This window comes from Dasypus novemcinctus, chromosome 8 (assembly GCF_030445035.2).
Source record: "Dasypus novemcinctus isolate mDasNov1 chromosome 8, mDasNov1.1.hap2, whole genome shotgun sequence".
Taxonomy (NCBI): Eukaryota; Metazoa; Chordata; class Mammalia; order Cingulata; family Dasypodidae; genus Dasypus; species Dasypus novemcinctus.
Window position 1 is genome coordinate 25,322,662 of NC_080680.1, and position 24,104 is coordinate 25,346,765.

The 24,104-nt window shown below is 41.3% G+C and overlaps 1 protein-coding gene across 2 annotated transcripts in view; it reads left to right on the plus strand.

The window, feature by feature from the left end:
• The window catches only part of FRMD3 (FERM domain containing 3), a 293,104-nt gene that overhangs the window by 187,050 nt on the left and 81,950 nt on the right, over nucleotides 1-24,104 (plus strand). For both annotated transcript variants that reach the window (XM_004449475.5, XM_004449476.5), the window contains exon 6: nucleotides 9,454-9,577. In XM_004449475.5, coding sequence (XP_004449532.1) covers nucleotides 9,454-9,577 — 124 coding nt within the window. The remainder of the gene's footprint in view (nucleotides 1-9,453; nucleotides 9,578-24,104) is intronic.

A 24,104-nucleotide genomic window follows, 5' to 3' on the forward strand; every position in this document is an offset into this window, starting at 1 on the left:
GAGCTTTCTGGCATTTGCCAGGCTACTTATTAGCAGCTTTTAGCAGTGCCAGACCCTTGCCCCTTACAAGTTTTCCTGGAAAGAGAAGTGCCCCTCACCAACCACTCAGTTTTCTTTTGGTGGTTCATAACCTAGAAAATGGGAACTTTGGATTCTGTCACCTCCTATTTTTTAGACCCAAAGCCACCTCACGGGGGATGTGTGTGTGTTTTGGAACTTAGGTACAGAGGGTTAAATTAATCATCAGTTCATGGCCCACTTGCTTCATTGCTCTCTTTAGGTCCATCTGTTGATTGATTTATTGATTGAATTCCCGTTTTGTCATTATTTTCTACTTCCAGTCACAAAGGCAACAATTGGGTTGATATGTATCTGTGACTCTGTATTGTCCTTATAAAATTAGTATTGTTTTGTGTGTGGATGTACTTTAAAATTTCATAAATTATATGGAACTATGGAACCCATTCTATTCCTTCCTTTTAATGCTAAGAACACGTTTTGAAATCTCTCTGTGCTGCTGAGTGTTGTTGGTTATACATCTATTTTGTTACTTTTAGGTGCTTCTGAGCATCCTGTAGTGGGTATCTCCCATGTTTTACTTATCCATCCCATCTGTAATGAATATTCAAGTTGCCTTCAACTCCCAACTGAACAAATGCTTTTATGGACCCAGAAGCTTTCTAGAATAGATGCTTAGAAGAAGGATTGCTAGGTTATAATATTTGAGTAAATACTCCTGCCTTGCTCTCTAGAAGAGCTGCACCCCTCTAGAATCCCCTAGCAGGGCACAAGTATTCCCATTTCCTCACCTCTTTACCAATGCAAAGTATTATCCAACTTTATAATTTTTTCCTGATCTATAGATGTAAAAAGGTATCTTTTTGTTTTGGATTTTATGCCTTTGAGCATTTCTACGTATACTAGCTCTCTGAGATCCCCCTTCTGTGGACTGTTTGACCATTTTCATATTGTTTTACCATTTTTTTGTCTTCTTGCCCATTTTCTTATTGATATAGGGGAGATTCTTCTTTATACTAGATATTATCCCTTTTCAGATTTACATGTTGCAAACATTTTCTCCCAACTTGTCATCCTACTCTATTACTTAACTATCCTGTCCTTCAATGAACGGAACCTTTTAATTTTGATATGGTCAAATTAATCAATTTTAACCCTCTGATTGATGTTTTCTTGAGTCTTATTTTAAAAGGACTTCCTCATGTGGTATACACTAAAGGTAATTTGAATTCTGTTGAGAAGCTAGAGAATTCTGGGGAGATGGTAGACTACAAACACATGGCACTGTCTTCTTTCCCAGAAAAATAGTTGGAGGATAGGCAGAAACAGCCTGGAAAAAATTCTTCTAGGGTTTAGGACACCAGGGGAAGGCTTGATACTGCCCAGAGGAGAGAGGGGCAAAAAAAAAGAATTACAGCAGCAAAACTGTGAGTTAAAAGCCACAGCTGCAAATGCTGGTACCCTCCCTCACAGTAGAGACACTTTTGCATTCTCAGGCCTCCAAACGAAAGGGTCCGCAGGGATCCACCTCCCCAGGAAAGAGGAGAGAGAGGGACACAGCCTAGGAGACACAGCTTCTGACCCACAGATTTGGTCTGTTGTGTCCTATGAGCCTTTCCAGGCTGCGTGGGGCAGCACCACTGTTTACCTTGGAGCAGGCACTGGACTAAAAAGAGCCTACCTTTTTGATCTCCCTCTCTGCTGACTGGGACTAGTTGTTGAGGATGCAGAGGGGAGTAGAATTACTTCCTACCTGGGGAAAGGGAAGGGTCTGCCAGCAAAGGTTGGAGAACTGCCTCTGAGAAAGTCTGAATTATGAGGCTCCTAGCCTCCAGGCAGGAACCTCTGTTGCATTGATCCCGTCTGGGTTGCCGCAAACCCTCTGACCAGGTATTGAACTGAGAGGGCTGCCAAAGAGCACCATCTGCTGGCAGACCAAAGAAGTTCACATGAGGAAATAAAAAGTACATAAGTAAGAGTGGCTTTTTTTCCAGCCTTTCCAGCCTTCCTCCCCAACGCCCTAGAAAGTGGGTCTGTAACCCATTCCTGGGTCCAGGGCCCAGATTTGAGTAACTAACAGGGACAATGCTAAAGACCCAGAACAGGTTGAACCAAGAATCAAAGAACAGCAGTAACACACAGCCTCCCACCACTAAAACCCTATGAAAGAGAGAATTCAAGCAGCTGAGTAAACTCACCATCACAATCAGATACCTAGATATCATCAAAAATTTACAAGCCACACTAAGAAAATGGAAGAAATTGCCCAAGAAAAGGAATACATCAAAGCCCCAGAAGAGATGCAGGATTTAAGACAACTAATCAATGAGATGCACACACATTTCCAAAATCAAATTAATGAGTTGAAAGACAATATGGCTAAAAGAGAGAAAGGACATGAAGAAGACACTGAGCAAGCACAAAGAAGATTTGAAACCTGAATAGAAGAGGAACAGAGCTCATGGGAATGAAAGAATGTTAGGTGAGATAAAAAACACATTAAAGGCATACGACAACAGATTTGAAATGATAGAAGTAAGAATAAGTGATACAAAAGACAGAACAGCTGAAATTGAGGAGAGAAAAGAATGGAAAAAATAGAGCAAGGGCTCAGGGAGTTAAATAATAACATGAAATCCAACAACATACATGCCGTGGGATTTCCAGAGCCGAAGAGAAGGGAAAAGGGGCTGAAAGAGTTTTGAGGAAAAAATAGCTGAAAAATTTCCACCTTTCATGAAAGAAATGAACTTACATGTCCAAGAATCACAGCATATCCCAGTCAGAATAAATGTGAGTAGATCTACTCTAAGACACATGCTACTCAGAATGTCAAACTTCAAAGATAAAGAGAAAATTCTGAGGGCAGAAAGGGGGAAGCAAATCATCACATACAAGGGATGCCCAGCAAGACTTAGTGTGGGTTTCTCAGCAGAAACCATGGAGGTGAGGAGACAGTGGTATGATACAATTAGGATACTGAAGGAGAAAAACTGCCTGCCGAGAATTCTTTATCCTGCAAAATTGTCCTTCAACTATGAAGGGGAGTTTAAAACATTTATAAACAAATGGAAACTAAGAGAGTTCATAAAAAAGAACCCCCTTTGCAGGAAATATTAAAGGAAGCTTTATAACCTGAAAGAAAAAGGAGAAAGGGACTTAAAGGAGAGTATAGAAAAAAGAACAACAGAAAGAGTAACCAAAAGAGTAAAAAGGTAGATGGAAAGAGATATGATACATGAAAATCAAAGAATAAAATGGTGGAAGTAAATAATGCATTTACAGTAATATCATTGAATGTGAATATAAACTCCCCAGTCAAAAGATACAGGCTGGGGAGTGGAAGTGGCTCCAGCAGTTGAGTGCCTGCTTCCCACATGGGAATTCCTGGGTTAGGTTCCCAGTCCCTCCTAAAAACAAACAAACAAACACAAGCAAACATATGAGAAAACCAACTCAAGGGAGCTGAAGTGGCTCAGTGGTTGAGCACCAGCTTCCCACATATGAGGTCCCAGGTTCAATCCCTGGCCATGGTACCTCCAAAAATACATATATATACATATAGTCTGACAGAGTAGAGGGAAAAACATGAGCCATAAGCCATCTGTATGCTGCTTACAAGAGATTCACCTTAGACTCAGGGATGCAAACTTGCTGAAGGTGAAAGATTGGTTAAAGATACTCCATGCAAATAGTAACCAAAAAAAGAGCAGGGCTAGCTATACTAATATTGGACAAACCAGACTTTAAATGCAAAAAAAAAGTTATAAGAGATATAGAAGGCCATTAGATATTAATAAAAGGGACAATCCACCAGGAATATACAACAGTCATAAATTTATATCTATGCATCTAACCAGGGTGCCCCAAAATACATGAGGCAAATTCTGGCCTCAAACGAATGAAAATGAGACACAGCAAAACTGAAGGGAGAAATGGACATCTCTACAATAATAGTTGGAGACTTCAACACGCCATTCACATCATTAGATCGAACAATTAGAAGCTCAACAGGGAAAGAGAGAACTTGAACAATATGATAAATGAGGTAGACCTAACAGACATACAGAGAACATTGGACCCAACTCAATGGGCTATACATTCTTCTCAAGTGCTCAAGGATCTTTCTCCAGGATAGACCACGTGTTAGGTCACAAGGCAGGTCTCAATAAATATAAAAAAGATTGAAGTTATACAAAGCACCTTCTCAGATCATAACTGAATGAACTGGAAATCAATAACAGACTGGAAAGGGGAAAATACAAAAATGTATGGGGGCTGAACAGCACACTTCCAAACAATCAGTGGGTCAAAGAAGAAACTAAGTGAAATTAGTAAACCTGTTTAGACTAATGAAAATGAGAACACAGCATATCAAAACTTACGGGATACAGTGAAGGCAATGCTGAGAGGAAAATGTAAAGTCCTAAACACCTATATTAAAAAAGAAGTGGGGAGTGGATGTGGCTTAAGAGGTTGAGTAACTGCTTGTCAGATGAGAGGTCCCAGATTCAGGTCTTGATGCCTCCTAAATAAACAACAAAAAAACCAAACAAGCAAAAAAATGAAAAAACCAACTCAGGGAGGCTGATGTGGCTCCCAGGTTCAGTCTCTGGCCCCAATACCAGAAAGAAAGAGGACGGCAGAGGGGGAGGGAGAGGGGGAGAGGAAGGAAATCAAAGCTCTAACTGAGCAACTGGAGAAACTAGAAAAAGACCAGCAAACAATTCCCAAAAGCAAGCAGAAGGAAAGAAAGAAGAAAGATTAGAGCAGAAATAAATGAAATTGAGAACAACAACAACAAAAAACAATAGAGAAAATCAACAAAAACAAAAGGTGGTTCTTTGAGAAGATCAATAAAATTGACAAACCTTAAGATAGACTAACAAAGAAAAAAGAGAAAAGATGCAAATAAATAAAATAAAATCAGAAATGAAAGGGGGGAGGGGTATGACTGATCCCACAGAAATAAAAAGGATAAGAGGATATTATGAGAAACTTTTTTCCAACAAGCTAGACAACCTAGGTGAAATAGACAAATTCCTAGAAATGCTCAAACAACCGACACTGATGCTACAGTAAATACAAGAACTCAATGAACCAATCATGTTTAAAGAGACTGAATCAGTCATCAAACATCTTCCAACGAAGAAAAGTCCAGGACCAAATGGTTTCACAGGTGAATTCTACTAAGGATTTTGAGAAGAACTAACTCCAATTCTGTTCAAACTCTTCCAGAAAATTGAAGAGGAGGGATAATTACCCAACACATTTTATGAAGTAAGGAAAAATTACAGACCAATCTCTCTAATGAATATAGATGTAAAAATTCTCAACAAAGTGCTTGCAGATAGAATCCGACAACATATCAAAAGACTTATACATCACGAACAAGTGGGCTTTATTCTTGGTGTACAAAGGTGTTTCAACATAAGAAAATCAATCAACATAATATACCACATTAACAAATCAAAGGAGAAAAACCACATGATCATCTCAATCAATGCAAAAAAGGCTTTTGACAAAATCCAGCATCCTGTCTTGATAAAAACACTTTGAAAAATAGGAATAGGATGAAAATTCCTCAGTATGATAAAGAGCCTGTATAAAAAACACATAACATTGTATTCAAAGGGAAAAGGTTGAAAGCTTTCCCTCTAAGATTGGGAACAAGACAAGGATGCCCACTGTCACCATTGTTGTTCAACATTATACTAGAAGTTCTAGCAGAGCAATTAGACAGGAAAAAAAAAGGCATCCAAATAGGAAAAGAGGAAGTAAAACTCTCACTATTTGCAGATGACATGATCCTATATTTAGAAAAGTCTGAAATGTCTACAGCAAAGCTACTTGAGCTAATAAATGAGTTTAGGAAAATGGTAGGATACAGGATCAACATGCAAAAGTCAACAATATTTCTCTACACTAGTATTGAACAACGTGAGGAGGCAATCAGGAAAAAAATTCCATTTACAATAGCAATAAAAAGACTCCAATACCTAGGAATCAATTTAACCAAAGAAATATAGGAGCTTTATGCAGAAAACTACAAAACAATGCTAAAGAAAAAAATCAAGGAAGACCTAAACATACGGAAAGACATTCTATGTTCATGGATTGGAAGACTAAATATTGTGAAGATGTAAATCCTACCCAATCTGACGTATAGATTCAATGCAATGCCAATCAAAATTCCAACAGCCTACTTTATAGGAATAGAAAAGGCAATTACCAAATTCATTTAGAAGGGTAAGTGCACCCAAATAGCCAAAAACATTCTAACAAAGTAGAGTGATGTCAGAGGAATTTTACTGCCTGAACTTTAAACATATTACAAAGATACAGTGGTCAAAACATCATGGTATTGACCAAAAGATAGACACATAGATCAGTGGAATAGAATTGACAGTCCAGAAATAAACCCTCTCTATGGCCAACTGGATTTTGACAAACCTACCCATGACAAACCAAGTCCATGCCAACAGGACAAAACAGTCTCTTCAACAAATGGTGCTGGGAGAACTAGATATCCATAACCAAAAGAATGAAAGAGGGCCCCTGTCTCACTTCCTATATAAGAATCAACTCAAAATGGATCAAAGACCTAAATATAAAAGGAAGAACCATAAAACCACTAGAAGAAAATGTAGGGAAGTATCTTTAAGAACTCGTGGTGGGTGGTGGTTTCTGGGATCTTATACTCAAATTATGTGCAATGAAAGAAAAAATGGATAAATGGGACCTCCTAAAAATTAAACACCTTCACCTCAAAGACTTTGTCAAAAGAATGAAAAGGCAGCCAACTCAATGGGAGAAAATATTTGGAAATCACAAGTCTGATAAGGGTTTAATATCTATGATATATAAAGAGATGCTACAACTCAACAGTAGAAAGACAAAATGAACCTGATTAAAAAATGGGCAAAAGACTTGTATAGACATTTGTCCAAAAAAGAAATACAAATGGCAGGAAAACATGAAAAAACCTTCAACATCACTAGCAATTAGGGAAATGAAAATGAAAATCAAAACTAAAATGAGATATCATTTTATACCTATCAGAATGGTGACTATTAAAAAGACAGAGAACTACAAGTGTTGGAGAGGGTGTGGAGAGATAGGAACACTTATTCACTGTTGGTGGGAATGTAGAATTGTACAGCCACTGTGGAGGACTGTTTGGCAGTTCCTAACGAAGTTGAATTTAGTTTTACCATCTGACCTGGCAATACCACTACTGGGTATTTACCCAGCAGAACTGAGAGCAGTGACACAAATAGACATCTGCACACTGCTGTTCCCAGTGGCGTTATTCACTATTGCCAAATGTTGGAAACAACCCAGGTGTCCATCAACCATGAATGGATAAACTGTGATGTATTTATATGATGGAATAATATTCAGCCGTAAGAAGAAATGGAGTTGTAAAGCATATGACAACAGGGATGATCCTGGAGGACATTATGTTGAGGAGAGCAAGATAGACACCAAAGGACAAATATTGTATGATTGTGCTAATGTGAACTAAGTATGTTGTATAATCTCATGGGGTTACTAACTTAAATATGGGTCACAAATTACAATGAGATTAGAGAATGGAAAGCTGAGGGTTAACTTGTGCGGAATTGGTAAAAAGGATGTGTGCTAATCTTTGGAAAGGAATAGAAAAGGTGAAAGCCCAACATAATGTTTGTAACTAGCAGTACTATTGTGTGGATATGGAAGTGGTTTAAAGGGAAAGTCTAAGGTCATATATATTGCTAAAGGGAAGTTAAGAAACTGTAACATGGAACTGTATAGCATAGTAAAACCACATGGGAAATAGGAATATGGGTAAAATTGCATATATAAGACCATTTTTCTTTGAAGCTGAACAAATTTATGTTAATGCTACAAAATGTTAATATTAGACAAAATATACATTATGCTAAGTGAAAGAAACTAAACACAAAGTACTACATGTTGTATGATTCTATTTATATAGAATGTAAATATAAATCAATTTATAAAGATGGATTTAGATTAGTGGTTATGTAGGGCTGGGGAAGAAATGCTAAGGGGTGTGGAGTTTTTCTTTTTGGAGTAATGAAATGGTTCTAAATTTTTTGTGGTGAATGCACAATGTTGTGATTAAACAAAAAGTCATTGATTATATACTTTGGGTAGATCGTATGGTATGTGAATCTATCTCAATAAAACTTCTTATAAATAAATAAGCAGTTGTGCAAGAATAGCCAGAAATAGCAGCTATGTACAGCAGGAGAAACATAGAGTGATTGGGAGGTGAAGAATTTTCTTGTTTGTCTGTTTTCTGTTGATTACATTTATTGAAATATTGAAATAATAAAATTGATTTGTTGAGCTGTCTTTTCCTCTGAGTCGTGCCCTTTTACAGTCATTTGATGATGACAATGAAGGGACAGTTGATAGGAATTACAGGGCTGGATGTGATTTTGTAGATGTGTTCAAGGCATGCCGGTTTTGACCTACTTTAAAGTCCTGTTGGTGATGAGGTTCTCCTAATCCAATTTTCCCACCACCTTCAGTCTCCTCCCCTATGCTGTATTCCCTGTTCTGCCTGAGATACTTGTTCCTTCTGGCTCATTTCCTCAGGAAACTTAGAGACTCAGTTAGAAGTGTTGCCACTGCCAGAACATCACTTAGCTGCTCCAGGCTGTGGTCCACGGACCCACCACTCCTGGGCCCTCAGCAGGCTCAGATATGTGCAAGCACTTCCTCCAGGCGCCCTCTGTTAAAATCCAGCAGCACGCGCAATCTGGTATGCACATCCCTGCCTAAATGCACACTCTTTAATTTGAAGAGCAATCCATTTCTGAAGGGCAATCCTTGGTGCTGTGATTTGTCATTAAAAGAGTCCCCAACTACACAGACCTCAGAGCAGCCCGAGCCAGGGAATTCTTAGATTCAGAGACTGTTAGCCTTGAAAGGAATCTGGAGGAACGTCCAGCGGTTTCCATCTAGAGGTGATACCAACTTCTATACTGAGAAACGTTTGGAAGTATTGGGGAAAGTTGGGGAAGGGGTTTTGTTTTGTTTTTTCACAATGACTCAGCATTTAAGGGTAGGGATGCCCCATGTCCAATAGTGCTTTGGAAAGTCTGACACCATAAAGAACTCTTCAGCCCCTAAAATGCCAATAATGCCTCCACTGAGAAACTGATTTAAATCCCTTTATTATACAGACGAGGGAAATGAGACCCAGAGAGCTTCCAGCAAGCGCCCAAGCGCACCTCTAGCTCTGAACTAGACTCCAAGCTTCTGGACACTCCGCTCTCTCTTCAGGGACATGGGTCTCTTTTGCTGGGTGTGATCTTAGCCCAGGCTCTTCTTTTGGGTGGCGGGAGACAGGCGAAGCGCGCCCTGCTCTTGCTGTTTTTTAATCTTTCTCTCTCTCTTTCCCTTTCCCGGTTATAGCCGAGCTCGGTGATTATGATCCTGATGAGCATCCTGAGAATTACCTCAGTGAGTTTGAGATTTTCCCCAAGCAGTCACAGAAATTGGAAAGAAAAATCGTGGAAATTCATAAAAATGAACTCAGGTAATACGGGTTGACAGCTGTGAAAATGGTAAAATGAGAAAGCATTCTGACGGCAGGCAAGGTGGAAACTGTGTTATGAAGTAAGGATATTTATAATGTATGGCTAGACTCTTTCAGGTGCCAGAGCAGTATTTCTGGGCATTGCCAAGGAAAGGGGAGGCTGGCAGCAGTGTCCTCCATAAAGAAGAGTCTCAGTAGTGGGGAGGCAGGGAGGTTCTCTGGGCGGCTCTTTCTGGACCTTCGGCAGTTATTTAGAGCAATATATTTCCTCATGCATATGGATTTCCAACAGCCCTGCGTTTCTTCAAGTGAAATCTGTGGTAAACAAGAATTCCTTTCTTTTTTGAATTTTACACTTACCTCTTCTACTCTTGTGGCCGTCGCTTGAAGCATTGACTCTAACTAGAATCCATTAACAGTGTTTCCTTTCCTGCACTGGTTTTCAAGATGAAAGATTTAGGGTTTGCTCCCCCTCTCCCTGTCTGTGATCCTTCAAGATGATTGCTACCAGCAGAGGAGAAGTAGAAGGGTAGCCAAATCACAGATAATATTCACTGTGCAGCAGACTCTTTTCCAAGGGCATACACATATTGACTTATTTTATCACCCCAGCAACTCAGGAGGTAGGTAGTATAGTGGTTCCCATTTTACAAATGAGGGAACTGAGGTACAGAGAGGTTAAGTAGCTTACCCAAGGTCACACAGTAAGTGGCAGAGCCTGGATTTGAATCCAGGCAGCCTGGCTCCAGAGTTTGTGCTCTTAAACACCTGATGATGCTGCCACTCTACGAGGCTACCAGGAAGGAAATGAAACATGCATAGGAATTGCACCAATTTGGAATTCAGATAACTTAGGTCTCCTGGTCTGTGGTAACTAGAATTAGATACTGGGAAAATCACAGAAAAATTGTTTTTAATTAGCATAACCAGCATGGCTGGTATTACAGCACGTATTGATGAAGAACTGAAAGAGCTGGGAAGCTTCCATCTTCTGGGCCTCTCGTAATTATAAATAAAATACTGTCACCAGATTATGAATTCTGGAACAAGTTACTGTGCCCTGTGACCCTGCCTGGGTTCCCTGCTTCATGCATGCACGCCTCCTTCCGGGGAGTCTGAGAAAACGTCCATGCGGGAATTAAAGGTCGTAGCTTGGAGAAGGGGACCTTAGAGCCAAAGATAATTAGAAATCAACAAATTGTACCAATTTTTAGAAAGAAAAATACCGTACACATAGGTTATTTTAGAGTGTTGTCTCCTATTGAAAAGTCTTGTTGAAAATGTATGAAACTCTGCTCTTCTTGCATTTTGGGACACTAGCATGCTAGAGCTAAGATTAAAGTCCCGGTATTCCATCTGAGGAGTTTGTGGCACAGCAGTGTTGTGGGGAGAACGGGGTAAAACCATTTGGAAAGGGTCACAGGCACCCTGTGGACTGGTAGGAGATGAGAACCGAAATATCTTCCGGGACCAGGAAGATATTTTCAGGGCCTGAAATGCTCAGAATCTATAATAAACATTTATTGAGCACTTACGGGATGTCAAGCACTGTGCCAAGCACTGTACCCAAACTGGCTGAGGTAGGTTCCATTATTGTTCCCAGGCTGTCGATGAGGCAGGTGCCACCTGGAGTGTTGTAGGACCTGCCCGATTTGTCGGTGACAGGGCTTGCACCTCGTTAGCCTGACACTAACACCCATGCTTTTATCCACTGTGCTGAGCAGTCAGGGGGAGCCAGGTGGTCAGGCCTGTGTTTCATACAGTCACCATGGTGACGGTGCCACGGGGGGAGACTGGGGCAGGAGGGACAGCGAGTGATTCCTGTCGTCCAGGCAGGAGATGACAAGGACTAGACAAAGAATAGGGGTAGAGGAAATTGGAAGAAGAAGTGAGTCTTGAGAGCTATTGCAGCACGATGTGGCGACCCACTGAACTTCTTCATGAGAAAACAGGTAAATTAAAGAAGATTCCAGATTAGAATCTTCTTTGAAAGGTGTGCATTGGGTCTTGTGTCAGAACCTGGACTTGTTGATGTCCTGAAAGTCATCATCCGGTCCCCAGGGAACTCAGAAAAAAATGTCGTAGTTTGATCAAAGGTGCCGTTCTGTGGTGTATGGAGGGCTACACATTTGTAACATCTGGAAAATCCTTGTGAAGAAGTCAGCCTTGTATGCTGAAGGACGAAAGAACCAGAAATCATGTGACATTGCAAGGGCAGTGATATGGGTTGAATTCTCTTCCCCCCTCCCCCTCCAAAGGCATGGTGAAGTCCTAACTCTGGTACTCGGATTGGGACCTTGGTTAGAAATAGGGCTGTTGCATATGGACGAGGTCACACCGTTGCATGTGGATGAGGTCACACCGTTGCGTGTGGATAAGGTCACACTGGTGTAGGGTTGCCCTTCATCCAGTGTCACTGGAGACCTTGTAAGAAGAGGAGGCACAGACACAGAGAGAAGATGACAGGGTCCAGGTGGAAGGGCTGCAGCTGCGAGCCAGGAAACACCAAGGATTATCAGCAAACCACCAGAAGTTGACGCAAGGAGGATTTTCTCCAACAGGTTTCAGCAAGACCTTGACCCCTGACACCTTGATTTTAGACTTCCGGCCTCTAGAACTGTGAGAGAGTAAGTTTCTGTTGTTCAAAGCCAGCATGATTGTGGTACTTTGTTCCAGCAGCCCTAGGAAATTGATGCTGGCAGCTTTGGGGGCTATTATCCTGTGCATTTGTGCTCATTTTCCCCAGGTATTTGTGTATTTCCTTCTGCATCAGGGCATTAGAGAAAGATTTTAGGTTGAGAGGGGAGACAAGAAGAGTAGAAGAAGCTGACAGTCTGGAGGGAAGGGAGGTTTCTCGAGCTGGCTGGGAAGCCAGGTGTAGAGACTGAGGCTGCTCTGGGAGCAGTGAGCCCTTCTCACGTGGGGGTGAAAGTGCCAGGCTTCCTGGGCGGGGAATTGGCCTTTGGTTGGATGCTCTGCAAACACGTCTGTGCCAGGAAGAGGTCGTAGGCAGAGGGGACCCATCCAAGGCTGCCTCAAGATGTGACTGTCTTGCTCTCCAGAGTTATCACAGCACCCACGAGCCTCCCATGCAGCAAAGGAATAACGTGCGACTATTGACCTGTGGTAACAGAGACTTCCTGAGGATTGCTGTTGGCCTTTGTTGGGATTCCAGGGGCTCAATCAATAGCCTCCTTCTTATTTGCATTCTGAACCAGTTGAGCAAGATGTTAAAAAGCAGAAAGCAGAAGAGATGACAATACAGACACTCAAATATTAGCAGAGAGGATGATAATGGTGATTATTTACAACAGGATAAACATTTTTATATGCAGAGGTTCACAGCCTTCTCCCAGACCTTTTTACTTGATCGAAATCATTGTCCTCTTGTGCTCTCTGAGGAAGGGACTAAAGCTATGATTCTTGGGAGAAAATGAATGGGGGAGAAAGAAGAACTTCCCTCTCTAGGAGGCTCCACACTGCTTAAAAGTGGAACCAGGATGGTGTGATAGGCAGACAGGGAGAAGAGAATTCTTTAGGGAGAGGAAAATGGGAGACTCTGGCGTCTTGAAGTGCTTGCAAGTAGGAAAAGGCCAGGTTCATGGACTAGATGCTTAGACTTCTTTAAAAGTTCAAGGGGTTTGTGAGTGAGGACTGAAATTCATGCTTGGGTCATCTTCTCTTCCTTAAATATGCCGTATCTCTGATTGAACTGGAGGGTAAGTTTTGCAAGCCTTACTTATTATAGATATTGATTATCTTCATCTCATCAGGATAGGCTAGATTTTGCTGAGGAAACAAGCAGCCCTGAAAGCTCAGTTGTCTGGAACAAGAAAGACTTACTTCTTATTCTCCTCTATGTCTACAAGAGGTCAGCTGGAGTGGGGAGGGGTCTCTGCTCATTATTGTCCCTGAGGGCAGCCATAATCTTGCATTTGCCAGTTGTTGAGCCGAAGAGAAAATAGAGCTCTAGAAGGTCTGCTTCAACTTGGAATGATACATACCACTTCTGCTTAAAACTCACAGGTCCATCTGGAGACATCCAGACACGATAGTCAGGAAAGATAGCTCAGGAGTTTGGTGCCCTGCCAGTGGGCCCTACTCTGGAGTTTATGCTCCCCAGTGTGATGGAGTTGGCTTACATTGTGGTTTCCCTACACACGGCTCTTCTGTCCTTCTATTTGAACCTATAATTAGTACTAGAGTTGGTAGGCGTATGTCCCAGAAGCTTAAATCTTTGGGCTGTCCTTGTGCCAGCTAGGCACTGAATTTCAATGGAGTTGCAACACTTACTCTCTAGTTCATTGGTGTCAACCAGGAATACCTAACAAGGAGGTGAGGATGGACAACCACCATACCAAGGAACCTAGAGAGTGTACAACAGCAAGCAAAAGAGTCCCATCCAATGGCTGTATGGGATCAAAGCAAGCCCCTTCTCAATTAGAGGTGGAGTGGACATCACCGTCCCAGAATCCTCAGGATTGGGGAATTAACTAAGGACTAAAGTAGACTTACTGGTATTCTACTATAGACTTATTGTGATTCTATCAGTGGAAGAAATTTTATCATTGATGTGGAAGCAGTGGCCACTGGAGGTTCTGAGCACAGGGAGAGGGAAAAACAGGTGTAATATGGGGGGCATTTCTGGAACTTGGGAATTGTCCTGAATGACACTGCAATGACAGATACAGGCATTATATATCCTGCCATAACCTACAGAATTGTGTGGGAGAGAGTGTAAACTATAATTAAGCTGTAATCCATGCTTAGTGGCAATGCTCCAAAATGTGTTCATCAGTTGCAATGAATGTACCACATTAATGAGGGTTGTTAATGTGGAAAAGTGTGGGAGAAGCGGGGAGTGGAGCATGTGGGAATCCCCTATATTTTTTATGTAACTTATATGTAATCTAAGTATCTTTTAAAAAAATAAAATAAATAAAAAGAAACTCACTAGTCAGAGCTAGTCACATAGTCCTGCCCAACCAGAAGGAAGTACAATCCAATCCAGGGTCCGGAGGGAGGTCCAAATTGAAAACATCTGGTAAAACAGCTCTAAATGGCCTTCACAATCTCACTGACTAATAGAATTTTATTTAGAAAGATCTTCTAAAGATATCTTTGGGCCTCTTAGTATCCTGTGTACCAGAGGGTGTGGAGATGTGCCAGTCACATTATTGAATAGATGTTAGTACTTAACTCCACTGAGGCTGAATGATGCTTCTAAATTGTAAGTAAATAAACTCCAAAAAATTGAAAGCAGGGACTCAGTTGTACACAAATATTCACAGCAGCAGTATTTACGATAGCCCTAAGGTAGAAGCCACCCAAGTCTCCAAAAACAGATGAATGGATAAACAAAATGTGGTATATACACACCATGGAATGTTATTCAGCCATAAAAAGGCATGAAGTTCTGATACACGCGACAGCATGGATGAGCCTTACAGACATCATGTTGAGTGAAGTAAGCCGGACGCAAAAGGACAAATTTTGTATGATTCCACTTACAGGAAATACCAAGGATAGGCAAATTCACAGAAGGTGGATCAGAAGTTCCTGCGGGGTTTGTAATGAGTACAGAGTTTCTATGGAGCATGATGAAAATGTTTTGGTAATGGATGGTGGTGATGGGAGCCCAGCGTTGTCAAAGTAGTTAATGCCACTGAATTGTACATTTAAGAATCGCTAAAATGGCAATTTTTATGTTTTATATGCATTACCATGATAAATAAATAAGTAAAAAGAAAACTTTATTGACAAAACCGGTGGCAGGTGGATTTGGCCCGCAGGCTGTAGTTTGCTGACTCCTGTTCTAAACACCTGGCACAGCAGGTCTGGAAACAATTTTGCTTCACTCTCCTGCCACTGTAGATGATTTTAAGACAACGTGATTCATGTTTGTCGTCAAAACTATGTGTTAAAAAATTAATCTTCTTTGATTACAGATTTCATTTGAGTTTGGTTTGCAGAGATGAGGTCCTAGCTGGAACTAATACAGAAATAGGTTATTCCTCCTCGCGCCCTCTAGTGGCTGGAGGAAGCTATTGCCACAATACTTGACGGCAATTCTCTACGTTAACGTTTGGGTCTCTTGGTTTCTGTGTGTAGCTTGAATCGTGGCCATCTGGGTTAAGAGGAAATACCATTCCACTAGTGCCTTGGTTGCTCAGAGTGAGCTCGAAAATCAGGAATAATATTGATTTCATTGTCAGGAATCCTGTTGAGCTTCTCTGCAGGTTCCTAGAGCTCCTAGCCATCTAGTCTTATTGTCTTCTCATCTCCAGTTCGTCAGATTGGTCATTAGAGGGGAGACGTTTGGAATTGCTTTAGTCACAGGTCATTGACTTTTAAATATTCAAAAGCTCAATTGGTGGTGAAGTGGTTTCTGGTGAAGCATATTCCTGCCCTTAAAGAGCAGAAAAAATTACCAGGTTAGCCACCACTGTAATAACCTAATGCAGTGAGGTTTGTGCTGGAACAATAATCGCACTGAGTATATTTTAAATGAGCCATTATCTCTTTCTTTCTATTTCTCAAAACTCACATTCACTGCAAATTGTGTACCATGGCTTCCTGGAGAGGATTTTTAGTTTAAAAAATGTCTAGCTTTCTAGATATAAGTGCCCTGCTATGTGCTTCTAATGAATTGCTCACAGGGGTGCCTTTAGGAAATGTTTTTGTGCAGTTCTAGGAAGTGTTTATTGTACAAAAGGAAGAGGAGACATGTCAGATTATTTTATGACCCCAGTCTTTCTTAAGATGTGCTTTCCTTCTGTCATGTCTCCAACTGCCTCCCTGTATACTTTTCCTTCCCAAGTGCCTCATTCCAAAACTGTAGAATCATTTTCCCTCATAGGTTATCAAATCTGTTTCCATTTTCTGTTGTTATTTGCTGTAGCATCCTTCTTAGGAATGGGAAGATGGAATGGTTTGTCATCAAACGCTCCTCCTATAAAAACTAAACCCTTGAATTATGTGCATTTCTAGGCTGGTGCCTTTCTAGGGAGGGTTAGGCCAGGGGTAAATGGTGTGTGTACCCAAGCCATCAATATTTTTATACAGGTGCAGTCTAGCTAAACTGAGTTGAAGGGGGAATGAGCAGTGTCACTGAGTCGTAACATGGCTGTGAAGAAAGTAGAAGGAGGAAATATTGACCACAGAAGCACTCCTGCCATGTGGCTCCAGCCTGTGCGTAAAATCAAAGACTCTTTGAACTTTCATTGAGACTTTAACAATGTATTTATCCATCCATCCATCCACCCATGAGTCATCCATACATTCATCCACTCATTTATTCATACAACAAATATTTATTGAAGGGTGACTCTGGGTTGGGAGCTGTAGGAGTGTTGGACGACTTAGTCTGGTGCTCTCCAGCCACTACACCACCAAGCTGGGATCTCCTTCATCATGTGCACTCCCCTATGACCTCGTGTCTTAAAAGGATTTTATTGAAAAAACAATATTCATGAAGCAACAATTGATTAGCTTCTCAAGGTTTACTAGTCAAAGATCACTACAACAACCATTCAGTGCCTTTGACTATCAAGAGGTCAACAACCCAAAGCAAAGAAACTTAACCCTCAGTTGCTACCCTCGAGGGACACTTGGGGTTCAACCCAGGGGTTATAAAGGGACAGCCCTTGGACTACACTCTGCCCCAGATGTGCAATCTTTGGCCCATTTTTTCATTTTAAAAAATGAAATCCATTCCCATAAAGTTCCAACTTTATTTGCAACTGGGAGATCTGGCAACACTGGACCCCAGCCCCGATGTGGAACATCCAGCTAGAGCTAAAGCAACAGAACCCCTCTACAGGAAGCATTTGCTCTCTGAATTGCCACCATCCCTGCTCAGCCAAGTCACCATCCGCCTCTGTCAGCATGAGTTTGAGGCCACTCTGTTTCACAGATAAGACAGCCACACAGCTTTGAAGTGACAGAACTTGACCCAAAACCTGAGTTTTCTTGTATAGTGCACTAGTATCTTTCTAAGCTGCTGCTATCCTCTGAGTCTTGTTCCTGCCTGGCCCCAGGCTACCACTGCTATCTCCCTCATAGCATGGCAGTTGCCCAAATTTGTTAATGTAATGCTCTGCATGGAGATGGCACTGAATGATCCCAAAGAGTTTGCTAGAGATAATGTCCCTCTGCCAGTAAAGCATTAGCAAGGACAGCCCAGGGCCTCTTACTTATGGTTAGGATATAGAAAGGCATGAGCCAACAATCTCCCTCCACACCGAGGACAATCTGGATAGACTACAAAATCACATATTTTGAACCCATCTGAGAGCTGAGGATGCAAAGAAATCTAAATATATGAAAACCCTGACTGTCCTCCCTGGAAGAGTGGAGACCCCAGTTGCTTTCACCCCTGATGGAATGGGGTAGGAGGAGGAAGAGGCCATAGGTGGGGCAAGGAGAAGTGGACAGGCCTCTTACTAACCTGCAGAGGCCACACGTGGGCAGATCATTGGATTAATATCCCAAAGCAGTGAATTGCCCTTTCCCACCGCCATTTTGCCCCAGGCCTTCGCTGAGTGAAGGGGGCAGTAGGCTGAGGTTGGGAAGGGCAGGATAACTGAGTGAAATCTCTCTGGGGCACTCCAGACCTTCAGGGAGGGCAGGGTGGCCCTTGCCAATACCACGGGTCAAGCCAGCTGGGAGGAGAAACATCCCAAGTGTAGAGCCAGGATGGGATGGAAAAGCAGAGTGCTCCCTGAGGACTCAAAACTTTGTGGCCAGTCTCCTGGGTGATTGGATTCCAAATCCTACTTGAGGGCAGGTCCTGATAGTAATCTCAAAACACTTGGAGGCCATGGTGATTAGAATTTAAAGTGGCAACAAAGCCTTATCTAACTAAGATGGCAACTATGTTGCAACAAAACAAATCTATGTTCAAATACTTGCACATGAAGGACATAGTAGCATTGTTCACAATAGCCCAAAGGTGGAAACAAGCCAAATGTCCGTTGTTGATGAATGGATAAACACATTGTGGTATATCCATACATGGCATATTATTCAACTGTAAAAAGGAATGGAAATACTGATGCAGGCTACAAAATGGATGAACTTAGGAAATATTATGCTAAATGAAAGAAGTCAGACACAAAAGGCCACATATAGGATGATTCTACTTATATGAAATGTCCAGAAGAGGAAAATCCACAGGACAGAGAGCAGATTAGAGTTTGCCAGGGTCTCGATGGAAGAGAGAATGAGGAGTGAATGCTTAATGGATACAGCATTTCTTTTGGTGTGATAAAAGTATTTTGGTGATAGATAGAGGTGATGGTTGCACGATACTGTGAGTGTACCAAATGTCACAGAATTGTTCACTTTAAATGGTCATTTTAATTATATGCATTTCACCTCAATACAAAACAAAAACAAAAAAATCTGAATCTAACTCAAATTGAGAGCTGTACCTCTCAGCAGTAGAGGACATTGTAGTGATCTACATTCCAGTAAATTTAATTCTGGAGCACATGGGCAAGTAGGTCATGCAGAGCGAGACCTACTCCCTTCCTGCCAATTGTGCTCCAAGCAGTCCAGGTCATTGCTGGCAAGATCCATACATTATTCCACAATTAATGTTCACTAATAATTTGTACTCATCCTTGGGATACTGTACATTAGTATATGTATAAGCTAAGTGATGGTATGCTAAAGGAGAGTCAGTAAAAGAGAGATTGTTCATCTTTGGCTGAAAGTATTCAAGACAGGCAGAAAGGAGATCTATAGGTAAATATGTAATTACTTGACTTCACCTAATTTATTAGAGAAGTGTATCTTCAGAGAATTATTAGCCCTTAAAAAAGAATTCAACTAATCACAAGTCTTTACCTCTAAATGTCTCATTAGGGATATTATTAATCTCAGCAGAACATTTCCTGGTGCAAGATTTAAAGGATAGAAAATCATTATTTCCCATTCCAGAATTTTTGCCAGAAACAAACAAATGTCCAGTAGGAGATTTCGAGGCAGGAAAAATTCCATTTAATTGACCTTAATGTCTTCCTGAAGAACTGAACATTAAATGGTTTCTTTCTTGGCAAGTCAGGGGGACTTCGGGGTTTCTGACGCTAGCTGCGTCTCTACCTTTTATTGGTATTGACCCCTTTCCCTTCTCTGTTTGAACATTTGCGGTTAGTCTTTTTCTGTGTACGTCATTTAGATTATGCCTAACTTTGGAGGCCTGTAGTCAAACCCAGAGCAAAAGATATAAACTTGAGGATTTTTATTTTAGAGATGGGCTTTGCTTTGAACATCTCAACATGCTCCCTCGCATTTCCCCCCAACATGGTATTTCTCATTTCAGTCAAGGGCAGGGCTAGCAAAGGAGCGAATGCTCTTCTGAGGGCAAAGAGAGACTGAGAGACCAAATATACTGTGTGCCAAGCACTAGTCAAAGTGCTTTACATCTGTAACATCTTAATCTTTTTTTTAGAAAAAAGTATATTTTAAATGTATTTTTAAAGATAGATGACATAAAATGTTACATAAAAAAATATAGGGGATTCCCCTATGCCCCACTCCCACAACCCCCACTTTTCCCACATTAACAACTTCTTTCGTTAGTGTGGTACATTCATTGCAATTGAACACATTTGGAGCATTGCCACACAGCATGGATTATAGTTTACATTGTAGTTTATACTCTCTCCCACTCCATTCTGTAGGTTATGACAGGATATATAAAGTCCTGTATCTGTCTTTGCAGTGTCATTTAGGATGATTCCAAGTCCCGAAAATGCTCCCATATTACACCCTTTTTTCCTCTCCCTGCCTTCAGCAACTCCAGTGGCCACTGTGTCCACATCAATGATAAAATTTCTTCCATTGCTAGAATGACAGTAAGTCTATAGTAGAATACCAGGAAGTCCATTCTGATCCGTATTTTATTCCCCAATCCTGAGGATTCTGGGATGCTGATGTCCACTCCACCTCTAGTTGAGATGGGGCTTCGATCCCACATGGCTGACGGATGGGACTCTCTTCCTTGCAGTTGTAGACTCTAATTCTCGGTTCCTTGGTGTGGTGGTTGACCATCCTCACCTCCTTGTTAGTTGTCCTGGGTGAGTCCAAGGCACTGGAAAGTAGGCGTTGCAACTCCACCGAAGCTCAGGGCCCAGCTGGCACATACAACATGTTAATCTTTACAACAAGTCTTGGAGGGAAGTACTCCTATTCATTTTGCACAAGCAAAGAGAAATGCCTTCAGATGCTACCTGTTCCTGTTTGTTGTTCCTCGATCAGGGGTGGGCAAACTTTTTCTGTAAAGGGCTGCAGAGTTAAGATTTTTGGCTGTGCGGGCCGTCTCGGCTCTGATACAGCCACTCAACTCTGCTGTTGTAGCTTGAAAGCAGCTGCAGACAATGCAGAAACGGGTGGGTGTGGCTGTGTCCCAATGAAACTTTATTTATGAACATTGAAATGTGAATTTCATGTTTTTATGGGCCATGAAATATGATATTTCATTTGACTGTTTTCAACCATTTAAGCATGTAACAAGCCTTTTAAATTCGAGGACCATTCCAAACTAGGCGGTGATCAGATTTGTCCCGTAGGCTGCTGTTTCGGATCCCTGACCGGGTAAAAGTGGAGATGCTACTGCTCTCTTGATTAGAGAGCTGTTTAAGGATCAGTCAATCACGTGAATTTCCCTATCCTTAATAAGATGCAATGTTTAGAATTTTAAAAAGGGCTCTGTAAGGAAGGATAGAGGCCACATCATTTTTTTTTTAAAGATTTCTCTCCCTCCCCCCACCCCAGTTGTCTGCTCTCTGTGTCCATTTGCTGTGTGTTCTTCTGTGACCGCTTCTGTCCTTATCAGTGGCACTGGGAATCTCTGTCTCTTTTTTTTTTTTTTAATTTCTTTTTCTTTATTATTTTAATGTTACATTAAAAAAATATGAGGTCCCCATATACCCCCCACCCTCCTCACCCCACTCCTCCAATCATCATGGGACATTCATTGCCCTTGGTGAATACATCTCTGAGCTTTGCTGCATGGTCAGTAGTCCACATTAAAGTTTACACTCTCCCCCAGTCCACCCAGTGGGCCATGGGAGGGCATACAATGTCCAGTAACTGTCCCTGCAGTACCACCCAGGACAACTCCAAGTCCTGAAAATGCCCCCACATCACATCTCTTCTTCCCACTCCCCACCCTGTGTCTCTTTTTTGTTGCAGAATCTTGTAGTGTCAGCTCTCCGTGTGTGCGGCGCCCCTCCTGGGCAGGCTGGACTCTCTTTCCCACTGGGTGGCTCTCCTTACAGGGCACGCTCCTTGTGCGTGGGGCTCCCCTACGCGGGGGACACCCCTGCATGGCAGGGCACTCCTTGCGCGCATCAGCACTGCACATGGACCAGCTCCACACAGGTCAAGGAGGCCCGGGGTCTGAACCGTGGACCTCCCATGTGGTAGACGGACACCCTAACCACTGGGCCAAGTCTGCTTCCCACTACATCATTTTGAAATACTTTGAACACAGCACCCTGGAGAGCCGGGGGTGGCTCTTGACCTCAGGGTCTTGATCGCGTGGTGCAGGTGCTGAAGTGTGTACTTGGGACTGGGCAGCCTTGGATTTACCTGTGTAACCTTGAGCAAGTTACTTTTCTTCTTTTAGTGTCAGAATCCTCCCTTATAAAATGAGGGCAAGAATTCCTGCTTTATGAATATTAAAACTATATTTATATATTGCTTGCCACAATATGGTTTGGTAAAAGAAGATAGCTCTGTTGCTATAGCTCTTGCATTCCTGACATACTGTGTATTAGCTTGAGTACTTTAGACTGCATAATGTTTCATCCAATAATTCTTTTATTAAAAAGGCAAGAATTATTTCTTTTTGAATCATGGTGAAATATATAATACATAAAAAGAGTATATGAAAGAGTATTTAGAGGTATAATTTAAAGAATAGCTGAACCAAACACCCCTGTTCCCTTAAGTCTCTGTTGAATGAGAACATCATCAGGCTCCCTGAAGTTTCCTGTGTGGTCCTCCCAGATCACCTCCTTCCCCTTTTCCATGGACAGCCACTGCCCTGAATTTTGGGTTCTTCATTCTCCTGTTTTGCTTCTATTATACTGCTTCATAGAGATCACTAAATGGTGCGTTGCTTTGTTTTTGTTTATTCCTGACTTTCTTATGAATGTAATCCTCCTCTAATCCTGATGAACTCTCCTGGGACACATGGACCAGTGTCCCTAGTCTAGCTACAAATCTAGATGTGGAATTGGCTGAGCGGCAGGGTAGGCACAACTTCAGTTTTTCTAGGAAACGGCAGATGGTTTGCTGAAGAGGTTGTTCCAGGTTACATTCCCTCCACTGATATATGAAGGCTTCTGGGGCTCACGTCCTTTTTTTTTTTCTTAAACTCTTAAAAGTTGAAGTATGACACAGATTAGGAATGTGCACAAAACATAAAGGCAAAGCTCAGTGGATGATCACAAAGCAAGCATCTGGGTAGCAATCACCCAGGCCAACTAGAGAATTAGCAACACCCCAGAAGCTTAATAAATGCCCCTTCCCAATCTTCACCTGCTCCCCACCCCCAAAGACCATCACATCTCTGACATTTAGCACTTTAGTTTTGCTCGCTTTTGAGAGCCATATAAATAGAATTCAAACAGTGCTCATATACGTCAGGCTTCTTTTGTTCATCCTTATTTTTGTGATACTTATCTATGTCCTTGTGGGTAACTTTAGTCCATTTATTTCCATGGCCTTGTAGTATTCCATTGTATGACTGCATCCCAGTTTATTTATCCCTTCTGTTGTTGAAGGATATGTGAATTTTTCAGCTCTTATAAATAGAACTGCTTTGAAAATTCTGCATCTCATGGTGCAATGCACACACATTTCTGTTATGTGTATAATTAATATTGGGATTGCTCTTTTATAGAGCAAACAGCTTCAACTTCATTTGCCAAAAGATGCCAGTGATGCCAAAGATGCCAAAAGATGCCAAAGAGTTTTCCCATTTATTTCTACAAATTATTTTTCCGCCAGCAGAATTTAAGGATTGCTTTTGCTATGCATTCTTACTAGCACTTGTTATTGTCAGCCTTTTTAAAGTTTTTAAAAACCTGTTATTGTCAGCCTTTTTAAAGCTACAAATTCTCTAATAAAATAAATTTTAAAACTATTTTAGAGAACTTGTAACATTACCAAAAAATCATACTTAAAACACAGAGTTCTCTTATATTACCCTATTATTAACACCTTGCATTAATGTGGTACATTTGTTACAACTGATAAAAGCACATTTTAAAAAGAGTTGTACTAAACTAAATATAGTTCACTGTTTTCATTAGGGTTCACTGTGTTGTATAGTCCTTTGCCTTTTTTAAAAAAGTTTTTATTCTAGTAACATATATACAATCTGAAATTTCCCCTTTTAAGCACATTCACATATGTAATTCAGTGCTATTAATTATGTTCACAATGTTGTGCTACAATCACCACTGTTGATTACCAAAATGCAGAAATAGTTTCTCACTGAGACTTTCAT